Raw genomic sequence first — 26,762 nt, forward strand, 5'->3', positions numbered from 1 at the left:
CAGTGAGCTTGACTTCCACTGAAGTGTCTTTTTACTGGAACAAAGGTCCTTAGTACAATCAAGTCAGATTGATTCTTGAAAGGAAAAGAGATTCTAAGGCTAACCTGCCTTTTAACAGTTTCCAGTTTATTCTGATTCTGTTCTTTTCCCTGTTTCTCACAATCACAAATCATGCTCAATTTAAATTAAAAATAGTTTCTTCTTTGATTCTGAAGTTCAACATCCTACAAACCTAGCTCTCCCCTAATCTCTACACCCCAGTGAGTGTTACACATCCCTCGAGGCCCAACCTGCGAGCTATTCCGGGCACCCCTGTGCCCTGGACTGTCCTAAGTCCACGTGCAGGCGCTGCCCGTCCCTCCCCCGCCACGTTTGCCTGGCTCCTCATCGCCCAGCTCCCGCGACCCTTGTCCTAACAGGACCAGGCAGTGGTTTCTGTAGGCCTCTTCGACCTCATTCTTCACATAGTGTCAAGGCAGTGTTTTAGAACTTTCACGGCCAGGGCCACCTCATCCCCTCTGGGCTCACCACCCCTGCTTTGAGCCGGCATGACCTAACTCTGCCCTTGGATAAATTCAGTTCCCTGACAACACCGGACACCATGTGATCTGGCTCCTGCCCTTGTCCCCAGTCTCCTTTCCTGCAGTTTCCCTCCTTGTCCCCTTGGCTCACCTGAACACCCCAACTTCAGAGCCTTGGGATAAGGTCCTTTTTGGGTGGGAGAGGGTACAGAGGGGACCTGGAAGGCTCGTGCTGATCTCCTACATGGATCACTCCTTGTAGACTTCGTGTCTTGGCTTAAATATCACGTCTTCCGGGGAAGAAGCCCTGTTGTTGCCACCCAGTCACGTGTCTGACAACCATATTCTGAGTTTCGGCAGATACTCATGACGTGCCAATACTTAACTAGTTCATTAATTTTCCCACCAATAGTCTATTTTGAAAAATTTCAATCAAACAGCATTTTGAAAGAACTTTATAGTATACTGTTTTCTCAGCACCAAGATTATATATCTCATATATAATATAATATATGTATACAAAGACATTTTATATACTCGACACCACTATTATCTTTCCATATCAATAACCCATCTTGTTTTTTGTTGCATTATAAAGTAAACTGCACATATTGGTATGTGTCCTACCAATACTTCAACACAGGGCTGGGTGCTCACAAAGCCTGGAGTCCCATCCCCAATATTGCCCCCACCCCATCACCAAAAAAAAAAAAAGAAGAAAAAGAAAACACTTTTAACATGTCATAAACCAAATTCAGTATTTACATATAGTTTTGATGCAAATTTACATATACTAATGTGAATAAATGTTGCCTATAACTGCTGATTTTAATATATGCATATATCTGTGTAACTCTGAACCCCACCAAGATATTGAACATTTCTGTCACCCTGGAAAGTTCTCTCATTCTCCTTCTAAATTACTATTTATCCCCCTAGTCTTAGAGATAAACCTGTTTTAAATTTTTTATACAGAAGATAATGATTTTTAAAAATTGAGAAAAAATTCAAATATTATAAAATCCAGCCTTGAAAGGACACAGTTTAGTGGTTTTTAATATATTCACAAGATTTTATAGCCATCAAAACCTTCTAATATCAGAATATCTTCATTACTCCCCCAAGAAACTCTACCCATTAGTATTTACTTCCTATTTTCCTCCACCTAGCCCTCAACAATCACTAATTTACTTTTGTTTCTATTGGTTGACCCATTCCAGATTTTTATATAAATGGAAGCATATATGAAATTTTGTGCCTGATTTCTTTCCATTAGAAGTGTTTTTAAAGTTCTTCTGTGGTCTACCAAAATTTCATTCCTTCATATGATTGAATAATCTTCCATTGTGTGTGAACATACATTTTGCATATCTGTTGATAGACAAATGGGTTGTTTTTGCATTTTAACTATTGTAAATAGTGTGACTGTGAACATGGGTGAGCATGTGTTTGTTCAAGTACCTGTTTTTAGTTAAGGAGAGTTACATACTTAAGAGTGGGTTATATGGTAATTTTTTGAGGAGCTACCATTCTATTCCATGATGCCTACACCTTTTCATATTTCTACCAGGAATGTGTGGTTTTAAGTTTCTTGCCAACAGTTGTTATTTTCTGTTTTTTTTTTGGTTTTTTTTTTTTTTTTTTAATTATGGCTATTCTGGGCTGGGGATATAGCTCAGTTGGTAGAGTGTGTGCCTTGCAAGCACAAGGCCCTGGGTTCAATCCCCAGTACTGAAAAAAAAAAAAAAAAAAAAAAAAAAAATTGCTATTCTAGTGTTAGTGAAGTAATATTTCACTGTGGCAGAGTTGGCAGAATGCATAAATAGTGATCCTCCTATATGCTGACTATAAGAAACTCACTTCAGTTTCAGAGAAGCAAATAGGTTGATAGTAAAAGGTTGGAAAAAGACATCCATAAACAAATAGTAACCAAAAGAGCTGGGGTGGCTGTAGTAATAGAGACTTTAAGTCCAAAATTGTTAGAAGAGATGAAGAGGGACGTTGCATGTTGACTGACAATTATAAAAATGTAGGCATTAAAAAATAGATCTTCAAAAACTAAAGGTAAACATTGACAGAATTGAAGGGAGAACTACTTCTTTGATAATAGTCGAAGACTTCAGTACCACAGTATAAGTAATAGACCATCTAGAGCAAAGGTCAAGAAGGGACTGGAAGTGTTGAATAGCGCTGTAAACAAGCTAGACCTTGTTAGTACGTGTAGATCATCCTACCCATTCACAGAATACACATTTTCCTGCAGTAGTTTTGAAAAAAAGAATGAAAGAGTAGTGATTGAGTTATCAAGAACTGTTGAAAAGAAAGGGTATCTAATGAGAACAGTATCTCATAAGATGCTGCCTTACCCCCAACTGGTCCTAAGGCTGAGTTTGAGATGGAAATAACCTTCCCACACGGATTGTTGTTCTCTTAAAAGAGTTGGGATTTTCTGCAATAAATAGACATTACGTATCTTTACAAGTGGTTGTTTTATGTTCAGTTGGCCACTGTTAATAGTGGAGTTAACCATTGGTTAGTTTCCTTTGTGTTTCTAGTGCTTAAGATAGTACTTAGCTGGGCGAGGCGGTGCATGCCTGCAATCCCAGTGGTTTGGAAGGCTGAGGCAGGAGGACTGCAAGTTCGAGGCCATCCTCTGCAACTTTGCAAGGCCTGAAGAACTTAATTGAGACCTTGTCTCAAAATAAAAAGTAAAATAGGGTGTTGGGATGTGACTCAGTGGGTTGAGTGCCTCTGGTTTCAATCCCTGGTGTCAAACAATAACAACGACAAAACTCCCCCAAAATGAACAAACAATGCTTGCTAGAGCATATACTCAGCACGTGGTTTTTCAGTGAATGAATCCAAATAGAAAGATATGTGCATGTATAGAAATGATGTAATCACACGTTTTAAAGTTCTTTCACAATATTTACAGACCATGACTCGACTGTAATTTCCTCTATTCAATCTCCAGCCTTCTAATGGTGATACCTGTGTGGCAGGAAACAGAAATTTCAAGCAAACATGAAAATTTTCAGTCAATAGTTAATTGAAACAAAATGAATAAGGCTTCCTTATACATACATACATATTTTTTTTTACTGTTGGTTGGCTAATATACACCCTCAAGTTGTATTGATGCAAACATGTATCACCTCAGTCTGAAGTCTGACAAACCAAGTGGTATAATGAACCTAAATTGATAGTGAGATTAAATCAAATATAACTAATTTTTATTTAAATTTGAATTTTAATTCAGATTTGGTATGCCCTTATTAAATGAACGCCCGTCATTCATTCTTGCAGACTGGTCCTTGTTGGTTAGGCTGGACTTGTGGCAATTTTTAGTAACCTAAGATTACAGCGTAAAGAGTATTTTACTGGCCTGTTGTTCGCTAACCTATGTCTTCTAACGTTCTGAAAGCCGCACTCTCCCATCGCCTGTTCTTTTATTAGTCTTTTGATGGCCTCTGCCTTCTACGTGGTGACTCTGGTGGTCTTTCCTCCCTGCCCTGGCTGCTTTCCTGCGCTGGTTCTTCCCATCTTGCTTTTGGTATGGTATGGCTTGTTTTGTTTTTTTCAAGCCACTTTGTGAAAGTTGTTTGTATAGAAGCACACATTGTTCATTTTTAAGAGGGAAAAAAATACTAGCCTTGAAATCTCAATTTCAAGCTGCTTAGAATTCTTAAAAATGTTGTTTAATGATTCTGGTTAAAGCTATATTGAAGAAACCTTTGAGAAAATACTAATGTATGTAAAAAATGCCTAAGGAAAAGTTATGTTGAAGAAAATGGTGTTGAACTCTACTTGATGAAGTCCAGGCTAGGTTGAGAAGTTCGGGGCTGGAGGTGTAGCTCAGCGGTAGAGTGTTTACTAGCATACGTGCAGCCCTGGGTTCAATTCTCGACACGAGAAGAAATGAAAGATTCTTTTGAAGTAATGTGGTCATTGGAGGTTGGAATGATATACCCCTGGAGATGGGAATGCATGTTTTCTTTTTCTTTCCCACAATCTTTTGGTGCTTGTATTTTCTTTTCCCCATTTAGCCATAAGCATAATTCCACATGTCCTCTGTTTCCTGTGGCGTTTGCTCTGCTGCCTCTCTCCGTGTTTCAGCCCTTATCTTCTTTCTCTTGCTTGTCCTTGGTCATTCTTGCATGTTTTCCTTTTCCTTTTTCTATTACTCTGTTGCAAAAGACTGCGAAACATTCAGGCACTATGTGGAAACACATTGTAATGGCAAACTACTTTAGTTTTTGTTTGGAAACTTCCTGTCTGTGAATACCTTCTGCTCTAATCTGTACAGTGAAGTGCACTGATTTCTGATGCCTGAATCGAGTTGGGGATCTATTGTTTTTTATTTTCCCATACCAAGAAAAATAGGCCAACAAAATCAGCTTCTCCATAAAGTATAGTTGCTGTTCTCTGCCAAATCAGTAGTGTTATATATTAGTCTATTTTAACTTAGGTAGCACACCTTGATTCTGTCTTTATGTGTGCAATATTGATTCATTCTTACTTAAATGAACACATCATGTTTAATATTCATTGTATAGCGTGGAACTGAGTGTCCCCCAAAAGCTCTCGTGTTGAAGACTTTCCTCCCAAGGCAGCAGGGTTTGGAGGTGTGGCCTTTGAGAGGGGATTGGATCATGAGGGCTCTCGCTTCATCAATGGATTACTCCAATGAGGGTTTTATAATATAGTGGACTATAGAAGGTGGTGGAAACTTAGGGGGTGGGCCCTTGTAGGAGGGAGTGGGTCCTTGGGGGTGTGTCCTTAAAGGCCACCTCTTGTCCTGGCCTTTTCCTCCCTTGCTCGCTCTGTCTCTGCTTCCTGGCCCCATAGGTGAGCAGCTTTGCTCTACCTCAGCCTCCCACTATGATGTTCTACCTCCTTGGAGGACCAGAAATGGTGAAGCCAAGCGACCAAGGATTGAAACTTCCCAAACTAGGAGTCCAAGTCTTTCCTCCTTTAAGTTGTTTTTGTCAGGTTATTTTGTCACAGTGACAGAAAGCTGACTAGCAGCACACTTATTATTAATAAATGTTAAATAAAAATAAATAAGTATGTTTAATTTTACATTGGATGCAATTTAAACAATGTATAATACTAGTAGAATATATTTATGAATATAGAATTCAGTAATATATTATTATTTTTAATAAATACAACTATAAACAGTTATTTATGTATTTGTGTATGTGTATGGCCAACTGAGGAAAGGCGAGATATTCTGTGCTCACTTCACATCTTTTCATTTTCCAATGGAAAAAACTCAGAATTACCTTCTTCAGAAATAGTAGCAGAAGAAACATGGATAATTCATAGTTGAACTGACAAAATATGTAAAATATGTATATATTTTACAATTCATTGACTATTGTAGACCCCCGTTGTATTGATGCAAATGTGTATCACCTCAGTCTGAAGTCTGACAAACCAAATGGTATGATTAACCTAAATTGATAGTGAGATTAAATTAAATGTAACTAATTTTTATTTGAGACAACAATAAAATCAATGGAAAATTATGATACAGTATACCCAAAAGGAATGATGCATTGATAATGGAATTCATTTCCCTAATTTGTTTGAAGTTAAATTACCTCCTTGATTATATTCACAAGAGGCCTTTCCTGTGCAGCCCCCGGGCACATGGCACCAGATTTCCCAGCAGATTCTGGATTAGAGTTGTGGACAGATCTGGGAAGGTACTAACTTTTGTCTGATTCTGTGCAGTTTTCATGAGTCACATCAGAGCTCAGTGCACCACATTTTTATTGTCCCTCCCCTGTGACTTTAAATAACAAAAACTTGTTTTTTCTGTATCCCGTCAGTCAGGTTGTAGGGTGGAAAGGAAGAGTGTTGACCTAGGCTGTACCGGGGAGTTAGGCTGATGGAGAATGTCATCTGTGGTGTTAGGTGTCACAGAGCTAGGAAGTAGAAGTAGAGATTGCAATGTTGATAATTAGCGTTGAAGCCTTCTCCGTGATTTGGTGTGCACTGTTGTCTCATGTGGTGTTTCAGTTTGCAGATGATGATGACGATGATGATGATATTTAAGAGATCGTCCTCATCTCCTAATATTTCTTGAATTCATCCACTTCTCTCCGATTTCTACTACTCCTGCCTTTACGTTAGTGTCATCTCTTGCTTACAACACTACGATAGCTTTTCAGATGGGCACCTGTATTACACCTTAGACTCTTTGGAGGTAGACAGACCCTGGAAATGTACTGGAAAAATACCCTTTAACACCTGTGGGGTAGTAAAGGAAACTGGACTGAAGGAGAAATTGAATTGAGTTGAGAGTATGTGTCAACAAAGGCCTCAGCTAACTCTACAGAGTTCTAAATATGGGTTAATCTTTCATAGTTGTCTCAAGTGGGGGCAAAAGCTAACCACTAAAGTGGAGGCTGCCCCCAGGATGAGACAAGACTAGGTAGAAAATTCAGGAAAAGTCAGCTGTAGTTCAATGCTTCCAGAATTTGGGAGAAAGTCCTGAACTAAGGATCTGGGCAAATAACCCTATTTTATAATTTTGATATGCATTTTTCATGATTGTTCATTTCTGAGTGTTTTCAGATTTTCATTGTGATTTATACATGTTATTTGGTGATATAATTTATTTAACTGAAAAAAAATCCAACATTTTGTTTTATTACTGGTTTCTAACAATTGCTTTATGATCAATGAATATACGATTTTTTCAGTTAGAATTTTTCATATTTGATGAACATTGCATTTAGTCAGTAACTCTAAATACATATTTCAAGTGTGCCTGGAAAGAATGCATATTCTCAAAATATTGTGTGTTATATTTTATAGATGACTTATAGGTCAAGTCTGACTGTTAGACTATTCAAATCTTCTAGTGATGTTTTTGGATATTTAATCTGTTCATTATTTTAAAAAGTGGATTTCCCAATTTTTTTTTTTTTCTTTTTAGGTTTTACCTGAGTTAAATTAATAGGTCTATTATATTGTAATGTGTTTTTTTTTTTTTTGGCTAATTTTACTTTTTATCAAAATGTTGTAACTAATTTTTAATTTTTCTTTTTAATCAGATTTTATGTGATAAACAAGCTTAATTTAGCCTTATCATTCTACCTTTTTCCATTTTTCATCTGCCAGTGAAATATCGCTTTTTACATACCTCTTGTAGGTTCTGGACTGATTTTTACTTATTTCTGTTCAGACTAGCAGTTCCTGTCTTAACTGGAGAGTTGAGTTCATTTACACTTACTATGTTTACTACTATGTTTTGATTTATTTAGATCATCTGCTTTCTATTTTTGCTTGTTCTATTGTTTAGATTCTTTTTGCTCTCTGTTCTTGGCTTCTTTTTGATATTGAGTTAAAAAAGATATCTTGTTCTTTTCTCTCTCACCCCCTCTACTGTGATGGAAATTTTGTTATGTTTTTATTCTTTCAGTGTTTGCTGTAGAAATTTCGACTTCAAGCTACTCCTTCAGCTGTCCTTCATCCTTGACAATATTTGGTGTTGTCAGTGTTTTGAATTTTAGCTGTTCTAATAGGCATGTGGTAATATCTCTGTTGTTTTAATTCTCAGTTCTTTGTGGACATATGATATGTGCACATTTTTTTGTATTCTTATTTGCCTTCTATGTATCTTATTTATTGAGTTGTTTTTTTCACATCTTTTGCCCATTTTTTTTTTTTTTTTTTTTTTGGTGCTGGGGATCGAACCCAGGGCCTTGTGCTTGCAAGGCAAGCACTCTACCGACTGAGCTATCTCCCCACTCTTTTGCCCATTTTAAAATTGGGTTGTTTGTTTTCTTATTGTTAAGTTTCAAGAGCTCTGTATATTCTGAAGGCAGGTTTTTGTTTTAAAGTCAGGTTTGTGTTTTGTAACTATTTTCTCCTAATCTGTGACGTGTACTTTCATTCTCTTAAGAATGTCTTTTGGCAGGGCATGGTGGCAATGCCTGTAATCCCAGTGACTCAGGAGGCTGAGGCAGGAGGATTTTGAGTTCAAAGCCAGCCTCAGCAACAGCAAGGTGCTAAGCAACTCAGTGAGACCCTATCTCTAAATAAAATACAAAATAGGACTGGGGATGTGGGTCAGTGGTCAGGTGCCCCTGAGTTCAATCCCTGATACCCATCCCCACCTCCAAAAATGAATGTCTTTTGTATAGAAGTTTTAAATTTTAGTAAAGGCTGATTTATCAGTGTTTTTTCTTTCATGGATTCTTCCAGAGATAATATAGTTTTGCATCCTAAGATCCATTTTGAGTTCTTTTTTTGGTGAAGCATATAAGAACTGTTAGATTCTTTCTTCCCTCCTTCCCTCCCTTTCTTTCTTCCTTCCTTCCTTCTTTTTTGTATGAATATCCAGTTGTTCAACATCACTCATTGAAAACCTGTCTCCATTTGATTGCCTTTGCTTCTTGGTCAAAGTTTAGTTGAGTGTACTTGTGGACATCTATTTCTGGATTCTTTCCGTTGCATTAACTCAGCTAGTCCTTCACTAGTATCCTGCTGTTTTGGTTGCTGTAGCTTCATAATAAATCTTCAAGATGTAGAGTATCAATCTTGTGAATTTGTTCTTATCTTTTAATATTGTGTTAGCTATTCTGGGTATTTTGTCTTTCCATATAAACTTGAGAATCAGTTGTTGATATCCACAAAACCCACAAATAACTTGCTGGGATTTTGATTTACGTTCAACCTATAGGTTAAGTTGCAGATAATTGATCTTAACAGTACCAAATCTTCCTGTTCATAAATGTGGAGTGTTTCTCCATTGAAGTCTTCCTTAATTACCTTAATCAGAGTTTTAGTCTTCCTCGTAGACATGCTGTGCACATTTTGTTATTTTATGTCTGTTTCAATTTTTGAATGCTAATATAAATGATATCACATCTTGTATTTCATATTTCAGTTATTCATTGCTGTATACAGGAAGACAATCTACTTCTTTTAAAAGTATTTCTACTTGTAAATGAACACAATAACTTTATTTTGTTTATTTATTTATTTTATGTGGTGCTGAGGATCAAACCCAGTGCCTCACCCGTATTAGGCAAGCCCTCCACCGAGCCACAGCCCAGCCCAGGAATGCAATTGACTCTTGTATGTTAACCTTATATCCTGCAATCTTGCTGTAATTGCTTAAGGGACTTGCTGTTGATTTTTTAAATAGATTTTCTTTGTATAAAATCGCATTATCTGTTAAAGAAGGCATTTTTATTTCTTCCTTCACATTCTCTTTATTCTTTATTTCCTTTTCTTGACAGGAATGCTAAAAAGGTAAATCCTTGCCTTGTTCCTTGTTTGGAGTTCTCAGTGCTTAAAAAGTTTTGGATTATGTAGAGTTTCAGATTTCAGATTTTTAAATTTGGAATACTGTATTGATAAAGTCTATGTAAGTATTCCAAAATCTGCAAAACTCTGAAATCTGAAATACTTGTGTCACCAATCATTTTGCGGAAGTGATGCTCAGTCTGTAGGATTTGTGACAGATGTTTTAAGGATCTTTGTTTCTGTTCCCTGTTTTCCTTCTCATATGGATCCCATTTTGTCCTCTTCATCATATAACCTCTTAATTTTTACTGGATTGTGGACATTGTGAATATAGTGTATTTGGATTTTGTTATATTTATGTAAAAGGTATTGAAGTTAAATTTTATTTGACAATTGATGTGCAGGCTAATATCTTTCAGGCTGTTTTTTTGTCTTAAGTTTTTTTTTTTTTTAGTTGTAGATGCATTCAATACCTTTATTTTATTTATTTATGTGGTGCCGAGGATTGAATCCAGTGTCCCACAAGTACCAGGCAAGCACTCTACCACTGAGCCACAACCCCGGCCCATCAGGCCTGTTTTTAAGTCTTACAGCACATCTAGAGTGGTCCTTTCTGGTGTTCTAACTTGTTTAATTAAACTAGTATATGTTAAGCTGCCTCTCTCTCTCTTCCTCACTACCTGTCCTTGGGTTCATGATTTCTACTTCATTGTACGTCTGTGGTTTTTTTTTTTTGTTTTGTTTTATGTAAACTCATCAGAATGTGAGGCAGGAGGTATGATTTCATACCTGGCTTAATAAAATTTCACTGACCTTGTGTGTGGCTTGGGTGAGGGCAGAGGCAGTGGTAGGGAGTTCTGTTAGGAGGCCACTGTAGGAATCTTAGGCAAGTGATGGTGTAGTTTGTGTGATTGTGATAGTGGTTACAAAGAAAAGCGAATGAACTTGATTTCCTATGGCACTGAGAAGAGTTCATCCCATCCAACGGCTGTCCTCCCGGGACGTGTCTTCCAGCACTTATGCAGGGTTCTAGACAGCAGGCACACAGATATTCATGGGAGCATTCTGTGTATAAAAACAAACAAAATCAGAACCTTTACAGGATAATGCTATATATATTCATGAGGTAAAATGTATTACAGCAGTAAAAATAAATGATCTGCACCTATTTATATGGTCAACTAGAACATTCATGTAGTAACTATGATTTTGCACATTATTGTCTAGACCCTGTTTCAGCCAGTGGAGAAGCAACAGTGAAGACAGACAAAGATCTTTGTCTTCATTTTTAAAAAGCCCGTTTTTCAGTGAATAATGTAGATTGATTAAAGTAAGAATCATTAATTTTCATTATTACCACCGGGTGAGATATTGTTTGCATATAGGATACTCATGATTTTTGAAGTGTCAGCCCACAGATGGTTTGCAGGTTACAGAAGGAAAATGGCGTGTTTGCTGAGAGGAAGTTTTTAATATACACCACCTTAACTAATCAAACCTAACTTTATAGGTAATGAGACAAATGGAGTTTTGTTTTTTCTTGTGTGATGCAAAAATGAAGATAGAATGTCAGTTATATAGTATGTAAAATTGCTCGTTAGACATTTTTTGTTGTTAATCTAAATTAAATGAGTGCATAATCAAATTCATTCAAATTGTGGAATATTTTGTAAAATGACCAACCTGAATTCTTCAAAAATGTCACTGTCTTGAAGCATATCCCCCAAAACAAAAGCAAAAATACACACTCCAAACGTTCAGTCAGCTGTTCGACATGGAATGCGCTTGAGGAAATGTGCCCGCTGCAGTGTGCTTCTGATTCCCAGTCTGATGCCCAACCTTCACCTGGGGATCTCCTTCCTCTCTGTGTTGGGTCACTTCTTCCTGAGGCCTTTATTTTCTTCTCCTCTGAGGCCCATTATGGGGGTCTATTCTGTCCCTGGAGAGGACAGCCCCTACTCCCTGGCTATCTTTTATTTTCTTTTTACTTTGAACCTGTCTTTTAGGAAACAAAAGCCTTGCAATTAATTATAGATTTCCCAAGTGTTTTTAAAAGAAGATTCCCCCTCCACCACCAAGAGCCACACCTCCTCTTTGATCCACTAGAGGTTTCTGATTAGCACCACTAAATTTGGAATAGGACAATTCCCCAAATATATCCCACTTCTCCCTTCTTTTTGCTTTCCTTCTCCACTAGTTATTGTTTCCTATGAAATTTTAGTTTAAGAGCCTGTAGGTAAAAAGATGAAATAAAATTATTTATTCTGTGAATTATGAGTATTGGATCAAGATGTTTTATCAGCTTGTCAGTTACCAGGTTGTGCCAGTGTGTGTGAGGTGGCGTTTGCTTGAAGAGTAAATTATTTATTGTGTCTTATGTAGATGAACACAGCCTATCAGTCATTCGAAAGAAGAGGGCTCTTCTTGTGACTTGGAATCTATAACTAAACAGGAAAGCTCCTAAGTCTCTGGAGTTTTCCTTCATCTATTTACCTTCCATATGCAAACTATCACTGACTCCGGATCTAAAACAAACTTCAAGTCTTTGTCTCTCTCTCTCTCTCTCTCTCTCTCTCCATCTTCCTCTTGGACTAGCCAAATCCAAGTCGCAGCTTTCTGTCACCTGGAATGCTTATTGCAAAGGTTTCCCAATGAGTCTCCCAGTTCCCACAACTCATTTATTGCATGCAGTCAAAATGAGCATGAATACTCTCTTAGGCTACTTCCCTCCCCTTCTGATACTTGCAACTTGTCCTTTTGTCCGGAATATTCCTTCTTTGTTGATTTTTCTGAGGGCTAGCTCTATCTTATCATCCAGATTCAGTCTCAAGGTTGGTTTCCTCAGAGAACCCTTTTCAAGGAACAATTACCCTAGTCACCTTACTGTGTGTTGTTTTTATGGTAGCTGTTAACCACTCTAACATTTGTGTGTGTATGCTATACACATATGTGATAATATGTACGTGTGTGTAAGACACGTGTATTTAGGTGCATGCGTATTTGTTTAAGGTGTATGCATATTCGTGTGGCATTTTCTAATCTGTGGTAGGCTCTGTGAGGGCAGGAACCTTTCTGAATTGTTCATCCTTGTATCCCCCAGAACTAGATCCATGGCAAATCATATATATTCAGTGACCACTCTGAGCTAATGATTGAAAATTGGGTGGTGGAATTAGAAAGAAGCGTGGACAACATGCCACGCTTTTTGCTGGGAGCTAAGAGAACCAGGGAAGGTGTCTTGTCCTGCAGTCAAACCTGCCTTTGAAAGTTGCTGCTACTCAACCTGAGGTTGCAGACTGGTCTGAAGGTGTGCAGGTGCCCTCGGCACCTATCCAGCAGTTCCCTACTGAAGACTGGTCTGCAACTCCCACTGCTCAGGCTACTGAGTGGGCAGGAACAACCACCGAGTGGTCTTGAGCTGTTCTGCAGACACTTATTAAGCAAAATGGAAATAAGGTTATGGAAAATAAACACCAGTTTCTTTAAAAAAAAAAAAAAGAAAGAAAGTCAAGTCTGGAAAAGTAGGAATAGAAATCTTGTGGTACTTTGGTAACCTCGGTTCTTACATTTCCTTAACACCTTGTTCTTGTGTAGCATTTGGTACATTTGTGTTGGAGGTGTGCCTTTCTCTTCCCGTGTAGGATGGAAGTGAGGAGTAGAGGCCACCTCCTTGCTGGGGTGTCAGCAGGCAGGTCACATCTGTCTCTGGGTCTTGGGGTGGGGGAGGCAGTGGCAGCAGGTATCAATGAAGGACCCTAAAGGCTCTGGGCCTTGAGTTCCACATTTTTTTTTTTTTTTTTAAGTAATCTTCATACCTGGAGATTTGCTTCCTTTGAAAGCTTGTGGAACTTGTATTGTTGTTATGCAAAGGAAACATGTCAACTGAAGAATATAAAATTAAAAAAACGAATCGTAGACAAAAGCCAAACAAGAGTGGGGGCTCCAGTGAATAAGAGAATGCAGGAGAGCCGGTAAAATCCCAGGTCCATGCTAGGTAGGAGGGGCAACAGCCATCGACTTGCTGATCATTTCTGATTTTCCAGGAAAAATCAGCTTTCACCGAATCTTTTATCCCTTCTATTTCCCTGTACCCTGTGACTTACCTAGGGTGGTGGAGACACAATAAGAAAGTAGTGATGAGGGGCTGATATTGTTTGATATTCTTCTTTGGTTGTCTGTGCTTGTACATTCATGGCATGGTAATAGCATAAAAACAGGTAATGCCTGGAATTCAGTGATTTATTTTGCATAAGAACTTGAATAGAAAACCTTTCCCTTATATTATTTCAGAAGATAGCTCAAAAGTTAGACTAACAGAGTATCATTTCTTCCAGTTTCTCCCTCTCTTCCTCCCAACCCTGTTATATCTGGTTCTTAGGCTTTGGTCAGGGAGTCCTGCCCCCGGGGTTAATGTGTTCACAGGCTTAATGCCTCATTGTCTTTTTTTGGGGAGCCCATATTGCCTCATTATGTCTTGCCCTATTTTCTAATTACTTCTCACCTTTTCTGAACATGAATAATTTCTTATTGACAAATTCTGTTGTTTCCCCAGTTACATCCCGATTTTTTTGTTTTGTTTTTCCCATATTTTTTTGAAACTCACCAGTCACTGCATGGTCCAGGGCCCATCTTAAATGACAAAGATGAGATTAATACTAGAATCAAGAAAACCCTGAAATTTTCCTAATGATAGCCATTGGAATGTGGACCTCATACCTCTTGTGGTTTCCTGTTGATGGATAGGTAACATGTGGTGGTGAATTGATAATGTGTTTTTTTTTTTTGGGGGGGGGTATGGATCCATTTGTCTAAAAAAGACCTTGAGTTATTGTAAGTGGAATTTTGCAGGCAAAAAGTTCATAAAGGTTTGAATTGTTGCGGGGGGGTGGGGGGGTTTCTTCACTCCTTAAAAAGCAGGCTGATTGTTTCTTACTGATTTCAATCTGGTTCCTGTATGTGACTTCCATTGTAAGGTCACAGCATTGGTTGAGACAATACCATTCTTGCTACTGTCCTGCAGGATCAAACTTCATGCAAGATTTCATGCAGCACCGACAATGAAAGCAAGCAAAATATTTTATATGCTGCCTGGGTCTGTTTTTGCTTCTTTTTCCTCTGACAACCCCCTAGCTTCAACAGAAGTGTTCATTCTCTTCCTAAACTTGTCTCATGAGCACCTCAGTTTTGTTTCCTAAACTATTCAAATCCTGGTCCTCCTCTGCAGCCTCATTTAAATGACCCTTCCCATAGTGTATTTTTCTTACCCCTTTCTCTCCACCTTCCTGTGATCGCCTGCTCTCTGAGTCCCCAGTGATAGAGTTATTTAGGTACTTTGCCTCTCTTCCTGGATTATAAGGCCCTCTAAACAAGAACAATGTGGTGTTTGTCTTTCTTTTTCTCGCTGACTTAACATTTTAAAAATGCTATCTTACATAAACAACATGCAAAACATTTTAAATCGAATTAACAATAAAATATTTAGGAAGCAAGTGTCATTTTAACTAAACTGAAGTTAAGGTGATGTTTTGTGGGTTGAGGGTCAAAGGTCTGTGACTTCTGGCCCCTCTTCCTTTTTCCTCTTAGATCCTACAGCCAGGGTTTAATGCTACTACAGAATCACAGGCCAGGGACAATCCTTTAAGGGCTCACTGACTGCTTCTTTCTTCAGGAAAGATCATAAACAAACAGTCTTAAAGACGAGCCTTTCCACAGTGTTTCCAGAAAACCTCGAGAGAAGGGGACATGATAGCTTTTCTTGAGGTTCTGTCAGGGTGACTGTTGCTGTGGAAAACTTTACCTTAATGCTCAGTCTTCTAACAACAGCTTTACGATTTCCTTTTCTTTAACCAGTACTGGCTGGACACTTTGTTTTGGACCTCACTTTGTGTCTTCCCGACCCCTGGAGTAGTGCTTCTCACTGTCAGTGAGTCCTCCAGCTTCTCTCCAGCTCTTAATATAACAGCCACGCATGATTTTTCTCAGTACCATCAGGTTTTGCTGATAAAGCTGTAGGCATTCCCTGTGACTTTCAGATGAAAATACTTATAGTACCTGGAAATTGCAACTTTTGCAAAAAGGAAATTCAATTTGTTAAACATGTCAACAGATGGAGGAAATTTGTGTGTTTGTGTTTCCTAGTGCTGTGGAAGTTGCTTCTTTTATCTTTGGTTAGTTAATACTCCATTGATTTCTGATTTTGGGATTCACTGTCAAATTATTTATTTTAGCTTTTATTTTATTACTAGGAAAATGCTATGTTTATTGATCCAAGTAGCCTTTTTTCTTTTAAAACGGCCACACTCTCATTTTATAAATGTATATTTGATCATCACACTGATGTTATTTTCCTGACTCGGAAGAAAGGAACTTTTAAATAAATTAGTTATTGTCTTCTGCGTTATTGAACATGTGGTCAGTTGTCATGTTCATATATCCAGATGATCAAAGTCTGAACTTCTGTCCAATTCCTCCCTGCGGCTAGGCTACCCGGTCATGATCAAGGCCTCAGCGGGCGGCGGCGGGAAAGGCATGCGCGTCGCTTGGAATGATGAGGAGACCAGGTGAGCCGCTGTCCAAAATGTACTTTTGATGAAAATTGCAGTTGCCAGAGTTTTATTAAGCTGGCAGGTAAACAGATACTAACAGCATAATGGAGTAGTTACAGTAACCACTTAATTTTTACCTTTTTGAATGGGGGAAAATTGAAATTATGCAGAAGCCTTCATTTTTTATATTTTGATGATGATTATCCCATAATAGGCTTATAAAGGTATTTTAAAACATTAACAAAGGACTTTTTGTTTTTACAGTATATTCTAAAAAATATAGTTATTCTGTTTTCTAGGCAGAGATTACTGACATTTGACTGGCTAATTTGAAAGGTAGTCTGAGGATTTCAACCAAGTATATTTAAGAGTTGGCACAATTTCACTGAGGGTTTGTGTCAGGGCTGCGGCTACAGCTCAGTGCTAGAGTACTTGCTCAGCATGCATGAGACCCGGGTTCCACCCCCAGTACTGTAGAGAAACAAAAACGCAACAATAATAAAAAGAGTTTATGTCTTTCCTCAATAGTTACTTGCTTTGCTTTGCTAGTCCATAAAAGTAGTGAACTATTTTGACATTTTATAGTGTGAAACATATTCTTTTTCCTTCTGAGTATGAAATGGTTGCATATCTTTTATATACAGTGCACTCTGTTGTAAATTTAGATCACTTTCTTTTTACTAGTTTCAGAAATCAAAAGTAACTTTGAAGAGAGAGGCAAAATTTTTTTAAAAATCCAGTGTGGGACTGGGTATATATCTCAGTTGGTAGAGTGCTTGCCTTGTAAGCACAAGGCCCTGGGTTCAATCCCCAGCACCACCAAAACAAACAAACAAACAAACAAACAAAAATTCAATGCATCAGTGACATTATAGTGATTAGAAAGAAGTGGTTCAAGAAACTGCCTAATAGAAGCAGGTTTAAGGAACTCTCTTCAGATGCATTTTCAGATTTGGCAGCAGGAGAGGTGTTATTTTTAGAGATGGTAGGATGACAAATCACAAAATGGTTTGGTTTTTTTATTGTTATGTTGTCTCTCTTGTCTTTTCTCCATCCAGAAATCATCTGGCCTTTCAAATGCTCAATTCTGCTCTCTCCTCCTTTGCTCATTTCCTTCCCCAGTCACTTCCTTCTTAAAGCTCTTAGAAACACAAATCTGGATTTATTAGTGTGAAAATCATCCAATACAGTGGGATCCAAACCTAATTAAAAATAGGAGGTTCTGAAGGAAGCTGTTACCTTGAAAATCTCCTGACCACTCTGTGTTCTCCTTTAAGACCTCATGGGAAGGCACTGTGTTGGGGACTGACAGAGAGAGGGTCAGTTCTATAGGACACTGAAGCACAATACCACTGTTTCTTTGGTTGGCACCAGAAAAGGTGTTTGGCTTATGTTGTGAGGTTGACGGTCTGTAAATACCAGCCTCACTCTCACAGTGGTACTGGTCCCAGGTATTGACCAAGGCCACAGAGATGCCCCTCTTCCCTCTTCTGCTAACCCAGCAAGAAGAAATGCAGTATTTGGATTTCTTTTGCCAACCTCTGCCTGGGATGCATGTTTTCTCATGGATAACAACAAACCAAACTACTAGTGGTATCTGTTGAACTTTTTACTGCTAGAAAATCATGTATTATCTCATTATGTTTTTGCAGATATCTCTAAGTTATGCTGATCATTAGACCCATTGATGGTGCTCATTATTTAACAAGGAACCACTTGTGTTTTATTCTAAATGTTTAAAAAATTTTAATATCTGTATTTCAATATTATTTTGTTTCCTCTGCAATCCTATGTATTTTTAATTTTTAAATTATTAATTGATATTATTGCTGTTATTTGCAGTACTGGGGATAGAACCCAGGGCCCTGCTCATGCTACAAGCTGAGCTACACCCTGAGCTTGCTTGTAATCATAATTCCTTTTTTTTTTTTTAAAGAGACAGGATCTTGCTGTGTTGCTCAGGCTGGCCCCAAATTTCTGGGCTTAGGTCTTCTTCCTGAGTAGCTGGCATGACAGGCCTGTCCCATTGTGCCTGGCGAGCTCATGCATTTTATAACACTTGAAGCCTTATTTTGACGAGAAGTTTCTATGCTATGTCATCTTGTGAAAGGGATTCATGGCATAAACGAGGTTGGGAAATCCTGTGGTTGTGGTAATAAGAGTCAAACAAAATCACAGAAAATGATGTACTACTGTGGAAGATGAAAATAGCGTAAGAAAAATAAAAGTGTACAGAGACTTGAAGAGTCCTGGAGGGGATCCCCTCAGAGCACCATTGCTAGGCTTGTCCTTGCACGGAGCCTGCAGTGGAGCCAGGAGGTCACCATCCGGCAGGGGCACAGCAGTGCAGCGGGCCTCTTGCAGGAGCATGGAGACTGGGTGACATGGGATGGAAGACAGAAGGAAGCCGACCACCAGGCCTCCATGGGCTCAGGGGGGATCCTGTTGGCTCTCAGTGAGCTGGGAGCTGCTGGAGTGATTGGAGGAGGAAAGGCCACCATGGAACTTCAGATTCCTGACATTATGTCTGCTTTTTTAATTACAAAAACTCTCCAACATGTAAAAAGTAGAAGAACTTAATGAACTTCTGTGTATATCATCCAGATTAACGAGTTATGGAGAATTTGTGAGTGAGGTCTTACGAGGGCCACTCTGGTTGCTCTCTTGGTAGTGGACTTGAAGGGGGCAGAATCATGATCTTGAAATCGGAGAAACCGGTTAGGAGGCTGCTGTACAAGAAGAATGGTGTGATGGGGGATGGGAGGTGGCAAGAAAGAGTTTAATTTTGCAAGTAGAGGCAGGAGTCTGAGAGACTGGATGCAGAGTGAGAGAGCTCAAGGACGACGTGCTGCCGCTTTACCTGACTGTGTGTTCTTACTCTCTATTTGCTCTTATGCTGAATTTATACGAATTAAATGTATATGATACAACTCTGCTTCACTCGAAAATTTCTTGGGAAATGCTGAGAGATTAAGGTAAAGTGAGGGCTTTTGTCTTTCAAAGGGAAGAATGCTTCATTGGTCTGGTTCTTGGCCTCTCTCTAGAACTCTCTCAACCTGCTTAGCACCTTTTGGTAGAGCATTAATGAACTATGGGACGTTTGGAGTGGGCTGGCTGGAAGCTGTGGATAGAAGCAAGCCGAAGCAGGGAGGTGTACTTAGTCCCATCTTGACCTCACAATCCATCCTGCTTGACATTTATCTTTCAAAGTTCAGGTTTAATATCTGAACTTTTCTTTCCTGTTTCTTGTTCTCAGTTTTGAGTATAACTCCTTTGAACCAGAGGACCCGTCCATGGGTGGCTTGGGCTTCCTCACAGTTTGGAGGTTTTGAATTTCTACAAGGTGCTACAGTATCAGTTGTTTCAAGTCCAGGTAGAAGGTGTATTACTTTTTTTTTTGTGGAATGTATTTTGGCATATTATATATATTACCTTTTTTTGACCCAGTCTTAGAAGTCACACTGATTCCCCTCCACCATCTTCTGTTGATTGCCAGGGAGCAAGGGGAGAGGACTGTGACTCCACCTCCTCACCTGGATTCTTAGAACAACACCTGGATGGGAGACACTGTCGTTGGCATCCTTGGAAGGAGGTTGCTATGTACAGCCTCTTCCTAGGAAAGAGTGGCATAAGAAAGATACTGCAAACCATTTATTGGTTTGGTAAGAGGTGTATATTTAGTGAACATTACTTTTTTCCCTCATTGTTTTCCTCTTTTGCATGATGTTATGTAGCGATTTCACTGAAAGCCCAACACTTATTTTTTATTGCTCTTCTTTTGTTCTCAAATTTCTTATCAGACACTTCTCCAGGCTATTGTAAGGAACATGCTGTCTTCCGGGAGGGATCACTCTTGCCAGTTTCCTGGCAGTGGGGCTTGCTGTGCTGTTGTTGGTAATGACCTTTAGAGTTTAGCATTTTCCGAAGTTGTTATATCCATTCATATGGCATCCTTTAGTAAATAATTTAACCCTTACTTGGCAAGTAAATGGCACACTGATTCAAAATTTATTTACTTAGTTTATAAAAATAGATCATTTTCTAGCTAAAAATATGACTCTAACTTGATCAACAAGTCATCTCTTTTCTTTAGATCAACAAGTAGCCCTGTTGGCTTTAATAATACATGCTCTTTGCTTTAAAAAGTTGCTCTTTATTCTCTGTTCATTTGGAAACTCCAATACTCCAGAATGATTGAGATAAAGGTCTAGTGAACACCCACATATTTAACTTCCGTAATCATTCTTGGTGATATGGTGCCCCAGCTATTCCATTCTTTCCTTTCCTCTCTCCCCCTCTCGACGAATAAATTTCTTTGTGTGTAAGCCACAGCATTTTATCATTCTTCTGATGCAGCGTAAAGTTTAGTGTAGCCATTAATTGCCTTTTTTTTTTTTTTTCCCTTTGGTGGTGAACCCAGGGCCTTGTGCATGCTAGACAAGCACTCTACCAACTGAGCTATATCCCCAGTCCTAATTGCTTTATCTTTTATCCTAAGAGGTGTCTACCTCTTATAACAGGGAAATAGCATCTCTGTTTTGTGTTAGGATCATTAGAACATTGGAAACATTTTTAAAAGAATATTCGATGTTACATAATAGATTGGGAAGAGAACCATGAAGGTGTTGAACACGGACTTAGATGTTTTCATAATAATCTTTGACTTTCTTTCTCCTATCCAAATTTAAATGAGATGTGTGACATGAATGGAAATGATTATGCCACTCCCTTTAATGTCCCCACTAGACTTTAGGCCCTGTGAGGGAGCTTGTTGTTTTACTTGTCATCCCAGTACCTCTGTAGTTCGGTGATTAGTAGTTACTTATTGGATGAATTTTATGATTGAATGCCACCCAAGGTTTTTGTTTCTGTTTTTGTGCTGGAATCAAACCTAGGGCCGTGTGCATGCTAAGCATGTGTTCTACTGCTGAGCTATACCTCCAACCCCAAAGATATTCTTAATGCAAATTTCCTTCAGTTTGAAATATATCTGTGATGCTTTCAAACTTGATACTACCCTTGGTGACTTTGATTTTTTTTTTTTTTTTACTTTTAGTGTACTTGGTTTAAAAGCAAAATGAAACTTCTCAATCATTACAGCAGAGACAAACTGCAAAGTGCTGTGTTTTTTCTTTGTGAATTATAATATCCCATCTAATAAAAGTTGGTTATGTGGTATTAAAAACAATGATTCATTGTACTTCTGGTTTCTTTGAAGTTTGCAGTCTCCTGAGATCTGAACTACATATCCCTAAATCAAAGATGTAATCGAAGACTAAGAAAACCCAATGCCTTTTATCTGAGAGCAGAGAGTTTTGCCACATTTGGAAATTTGTCTTCTAGTCAATGTTTACCTGCAATGTTATATGTTTCAAGCACAAAACAAACAGGTCAGGTAGTTATTTTTCATATTGCCAGATGAACTGTTTAGAAATTAAAGGATTAGAAGAACTTGGTTTTAATGTTTTATGTTAAATACAAATATTTAAATGTTTATTAAAAGTAAAAGCAATTGGGCTGGGTTGTAGCTCAGTGGTAGAGCGCCTGCTTTGTACCTGTGAGGCACTGGGTTCCATCCTCAGTGCCACATAAAAATAAAGTAAAGGTATTATGTCCATCTACAACTACAAAAATAATAAAAAAAGTAAAACAAGTGAAAGGAATTAAGTTTTGTATTCTGAATATATCAATGAGCATACAATACAATTCTCAATTAGTTTTAGTAAGTTTGTTTTTAATGGAATGACCAAATATGCCTATTTTATATGCATTTTAATAAGCATATTTTAATAATAATGATTTAAATTATTTGTTTGGGATCAACATTATAGAAAAAATAATTAAATCCATGTTATTTTCACAAATTCTTTTAGTTATTAATTTTGAATAATTAATAAAATTAATTAAAGATAAAATTGTAAGGGCCTGTGTGGTGGGTGGGAGGCAGCACAGAGCACGGCGGGCAGGCGGAGTACGAGGACCTGCTCCCAGGAATCTCCCTGACTGCACAGTCAGTCTCAGCGGGCGTTCGCTGTGGTTCTGGACCAGCTGTGCGGTTGGCCAGGCCCTTCCCGGATTTGTCTGTACTTCTGTCTTCTGAGACAAGTGGCTGCACGTTTTAGTTGGGGAGTGGTGGTGTGTGGAATGGAGATCTGTTAAGGTCCAAGAAATGGGGTTGATTTTCAGTGCTTGGTATAGCTGATTAAAATCTCTTAGTTATCATTTGGTGAAGTAAGTCCTGGAATTCTTGCTTCAAAAGAAAATCTATACACAGGGACGTTAAATAACCCACTGAAGATCATGGAGCTAGTAAGTGGAGGGATTGCAATTCAAGCAGAGTTAATTTGGTTATCTGTACATTGAGTAAATTTTTTTCTGCTTTGTTCCGAAATATGTCAAAATAAATATTTAATTGTTTTTGTTTTCTTTATAAAGAGAACTGTATTTGTTTTGCTAGTCTGATTATTCTTCCATTTTTCATTACAGGGAGGGATTTAGATTTTCATCTCAAGAAGCTGCTTCTAGCTTTGGTGATGATCGACTACTAATCGAAAAATTTATTGATAACCCTCGTCATATAGAAATCCAGGTTGGTACATTTTAAGGTGCTTTCTAATTATGACTTTTAAACAGTGTCATTCAATGTTATTGGAAACATATCCCTTCTTCCATTTAGAGTGATTGTGAATTGTTCTGGTGTGTTTGAATAAGTCCAAATAAATTGACGGCCTGCTTTTGGAATTTCCTATATTTCCCATCAGAATGCTAGGATGTTGGTTGGGATGGAAATGATACAAAACCCACCTCCAGAAAGAAGTAGTCTCTACTAGGCTGAGTGCCCTCCACCTGCAGAATCATTCGGTCCTCTTTCAAGATTGGGCCATCTTGGGACTTTTTTTTTTTTTAAGAGTCCTGATCTGGACTCCATATCATTTTAGTTTACCAGATATCTGTGCCTCAACGTGGCAGGAGTTCTGCTGGGAGCTGGTTGCATGGAGATGAGCAAATCACAGCTTCTGTTCAGATTAAGACTCAATCCAGTTGTTAAAGTGATTGTGGAGTGTGGATGTCAGCAAAGCAGAATACACAGAAAACAGTAACTCCGCTGAAGCTTTCATTAATCAGAAAAGCCTTCATGCTAAGTTTACGCCTATGACTATGAATTGGCAAGTCACACCTAAATTGATAAAAGAAGACTATCAAATTAGAAACCACTGAATTTAAAGTTCAGTGATCACTTTACATAGATATTATTTATGGGTAGAAAACCTCCGGGGCTGGGGATATGGCTCAGTGCCTTGCATGCACTCTACCAGCTCAATTCCCCAAGTTCAATCCCCAGCACCACCAAAAAAAAAAAAAAAAAAAAAAAAAAAAAATCTTGTAGATCTCAAATTTTCCAGAGAGAAAAAATATGGGAGCGTATCATCCTTGGTGTGTTTGGAACGTTGAGCATAAGCTGTTTCTTTCCCAGGCTAGCTAGATTTGTTTTTGTTTGTTGGGGTTTTGGTTTGAGATTTCTAAATTGAGAAGTCCACAAATCTTAACTGTACAACTCAATAAATTTTTTATACAGCATAAATATATAATAACCATCAAGATCTAGATATGAAAATTTCTATTAAATCAAAAGATTCTCTTACACCGCTTCCCAGTTGGTCCCACTCCTAGACTAGTGCAAGTACCTGCCTGCTGTTTTTACATCTAGCATCATAGATTAGGTGGCTTCTTTCTTTTTTTTTTCTTCTGTGTTGGAGGTCAAGCCCAGGGCATGCTTCGCAAGCACTAAGCTACCCACTCCATCCCACAGGTTAGTTCTGTCTATTCTTAAACTTCAGGCAGGGCTTTGGATGTAGGGTTGTAGCTGAGTAAGAGCCAATGCTTAGCATGCACAAGGCCCTGACTTCCCTCTCCATCACCACAAAAGCAAGCTTCATCTGAATGGAATCATACAATACATAATTGTTTGTTCCAGTTTTTTTAATATAATGTTATATATTTGAGATTTATGTCTCTTGGTTATCTTTTGTTGAGTAAAAACCAACCTCAGAATGCAGTGATGTAAAACATTCATTCGTGCTATTAGAATACCGCTTATATTACTTAGACTTTAGATACCTGAGTTTGCTGAGAGACCATGAGGTTCTTGAGGGCAGAGTCTGGGTCTTAGTTGCTCTTCCCAGCAACCAGATCTTTTTCTTTCACACTGATGGCACTCAATAAATGTTTGTTGGTCTGTGTAAATTTAATATGTATCTGCTTCAACCTTTTAGCTTATTTTAATTAGCCATTGCCCACAATCTGCAAGATATTTTTAAACATAGGTGAAAATGTTTCTCAGCAGCTTATGTGGGCAACATGGATATTTCCCATATCTCATCTCTACTTGGAAGGTTTTTTTGTTTGTTTTAATATTTTTTTAGTTGTAGATGGAAACAATACTTTTATTTTACGTATTTATTTTTATGTGGTACAGAGGATCAAATCCAGTGCCTCACATGCGCTAGGCAAATGCTCTACCACTGAGCCACAACCCTAGCCCCTACATGGAAGTTTTTTTAAAAATTATTTTTATGCAGTTTTCATCTGTTTGTTTTAGATGACTTGTGCACATTGTAAAGGGTATTCAGCAAAAGCAAGCATCCCTCTTCCCCTGTCTCCAGGCTCCCTGGTTTTGGTTCCTAGGTATATGCACTGCTACTATTTCTTCAGTGTCCACCCACATCTGGACTGTGGCCCATGGGTGTGTGTGCGTCACATGTTGTTCTTCACAAGAGCAGTTGCACAATGCAGCCTCTGCCGTACTGAAGCTGTGCACTGGCACGCGTGCTTACATTCTCACGGCTGTTATCATGAAACTTTTTATCAGCAAGTAATGTAACTTGGAGATTTTTCCACATTCAATGCATGCCTTTCTAGAAAGGGCTATATTAAAAATTAAAACAGTTCATGGTGCTTGTGAGGATTAACTTCCCTTACAAGCACTTTTTATTTATATTGTTTGCCAAAAAATTGTCATCAAATCATTTTTGCCCAATGCTTGGTGAACTTTAAAAAGTCATCTGGGATACTATAAATGAATCTAATATTTTGTAGTTGGAAATATTTCTGAGAACTCTTGGTTATTTTGGCTTGCTTTATTTTCTAAGTCTACTTTTATTTCCTTGTTAACTAGAATAACAAAGGAGATTTAGAGTTATTTTAATGATTTAAAATATTTTTAACTGTACTTCAGGCAGTCACCTCTGAGTATTGTAGTATTTTCTTTCATTACTTGGAATGATTATTGAGTCTCAGATAGCCTTTATTCCTAAAAATTAATCTTGCAGTTGTATAGTAGGTATTCATTTTATAGCTTACTATACCTGTTACAACTGTAATCTTTTTAAATTTGATTTTTCAATAGCTGTATAAAATATTAAGATATTATCTATTGTTTATAATGTATGAAGAAACAAAATAACTTGTCCCGGGAGGTCCAATAATTAGAATAAGATTAATACCTAGTCTTCTAAAGTAGATCTTGCCTTTGTGAACCTAAAACATGCATTCAGGAATATACAAATGACCATCCAAACATTTCAACTTTCACCTGACTTCCAGCTTATTTCCCATTATTACAAATGTGAAAAAATCATATTAACCCCAAACCTTTTTACCAGTTTCCTATAACAAAATAAAGCATAGTAAAGATATCCACATATAAATAGAAAATATCAGATTGCATCTAAATGCACAGAATATCACTTCCTGATGAATAAACATTGCATAAGGTGAACAACAAACAGAAGTCTGCAATAACCCTGTGGTGGCTTTTCTAAGCACCACAGGCAGCCAAAGTTGTGACCCCTCTATCGACACTCCAGTTCTTCACAGAACACAGTAGATTCCGATGCTTTTCCTATCTTATTTGAAATGTAGCATGAGAATCCTTTCCTTAAACATTTTTGATAAAAACCTTTCATTGAATTTTGTGATTGTAAATATAAAACGTTTCTCTATTATTCTCTGTAAAGAGCACTTTGAGAGGTATGTATCTTTTATGAGGTTTGCCTGTTAAAAACCAGGAGATGTTGTATAGTGGGGAAGATGTTAGCTGGACTCTTTCTCGGTGGGTGTGGCTGTGTGTTTTCAAATGACGCTCTTTGCTCAGGTTTTAGGTGATAAACATGGAAATGCTTTGTGGCTTAATGAAAGAGAGTGCTCAGTTCAGAGAAGAAACCAGAAGGTAGTGGAGGAAGCACCAAGGTAAGAGTCTCTCGCGGTGAATCTGCTTCCGTGTGTTTCTAGATTTCTTCTTCATTTTACCAGCCCACATTACTTTGACGTTAGCATAGATTCTATTAATGCCTACTTTTATAACTCAGAATGTGTCACTTGATCTTCCTCAGTATTGCATAAAAGTGAGGGAATATTGAAGAAGAAG

General features: G+C 38.0%; 1 protein-coding gene across 5 annotated transcripts in view; it reads left to right on the forward strand.

The window, feature by feature from the left end:
- The window catches only part of PCCA (propionyl-CoA carboxylase subunit alpha), a 369,734-nt gene that overhangs the window by 136,836 nt on the left and 206,136 nt on the right, over nucleotides 1-26,762 (forward strand). For all 5 annotated transcript variants that reach the window (XM_079138616.1, XM_079138618.1, XM_079138619.1 and 2 more), the window contains 3 exons: nucleotides 16,273-16,351; nucleotides 22,823-22,925; nucleotides 26,490-26,584. In XM_079138616.1, coding sequence (XP_078994742.1) covers nucleotides 16,273-16,351; nucleotides 22,823-22,925; nucleotides 26,490-26,584 — 277 coding nt within the window. The remainder of the gene's footprint in view (nucleotides 1-16,272; nucleotides 16,352-22,822; nucleotides 22,926-26,489; nucleotides 26,585-26,762) is intronic.

This window comes from Sciurus vulgaris (genome assembly GCF_902686455.1).
Source record: "Sciurus vulgaris genome assembly, chromosome: 4".
Taxonomy (NCBI): Eukaryota; Metazoa; Chordata; class Mammalia; order Rodentia; family Sciuridae; genus Sciurus; species Sciurus vulgaris.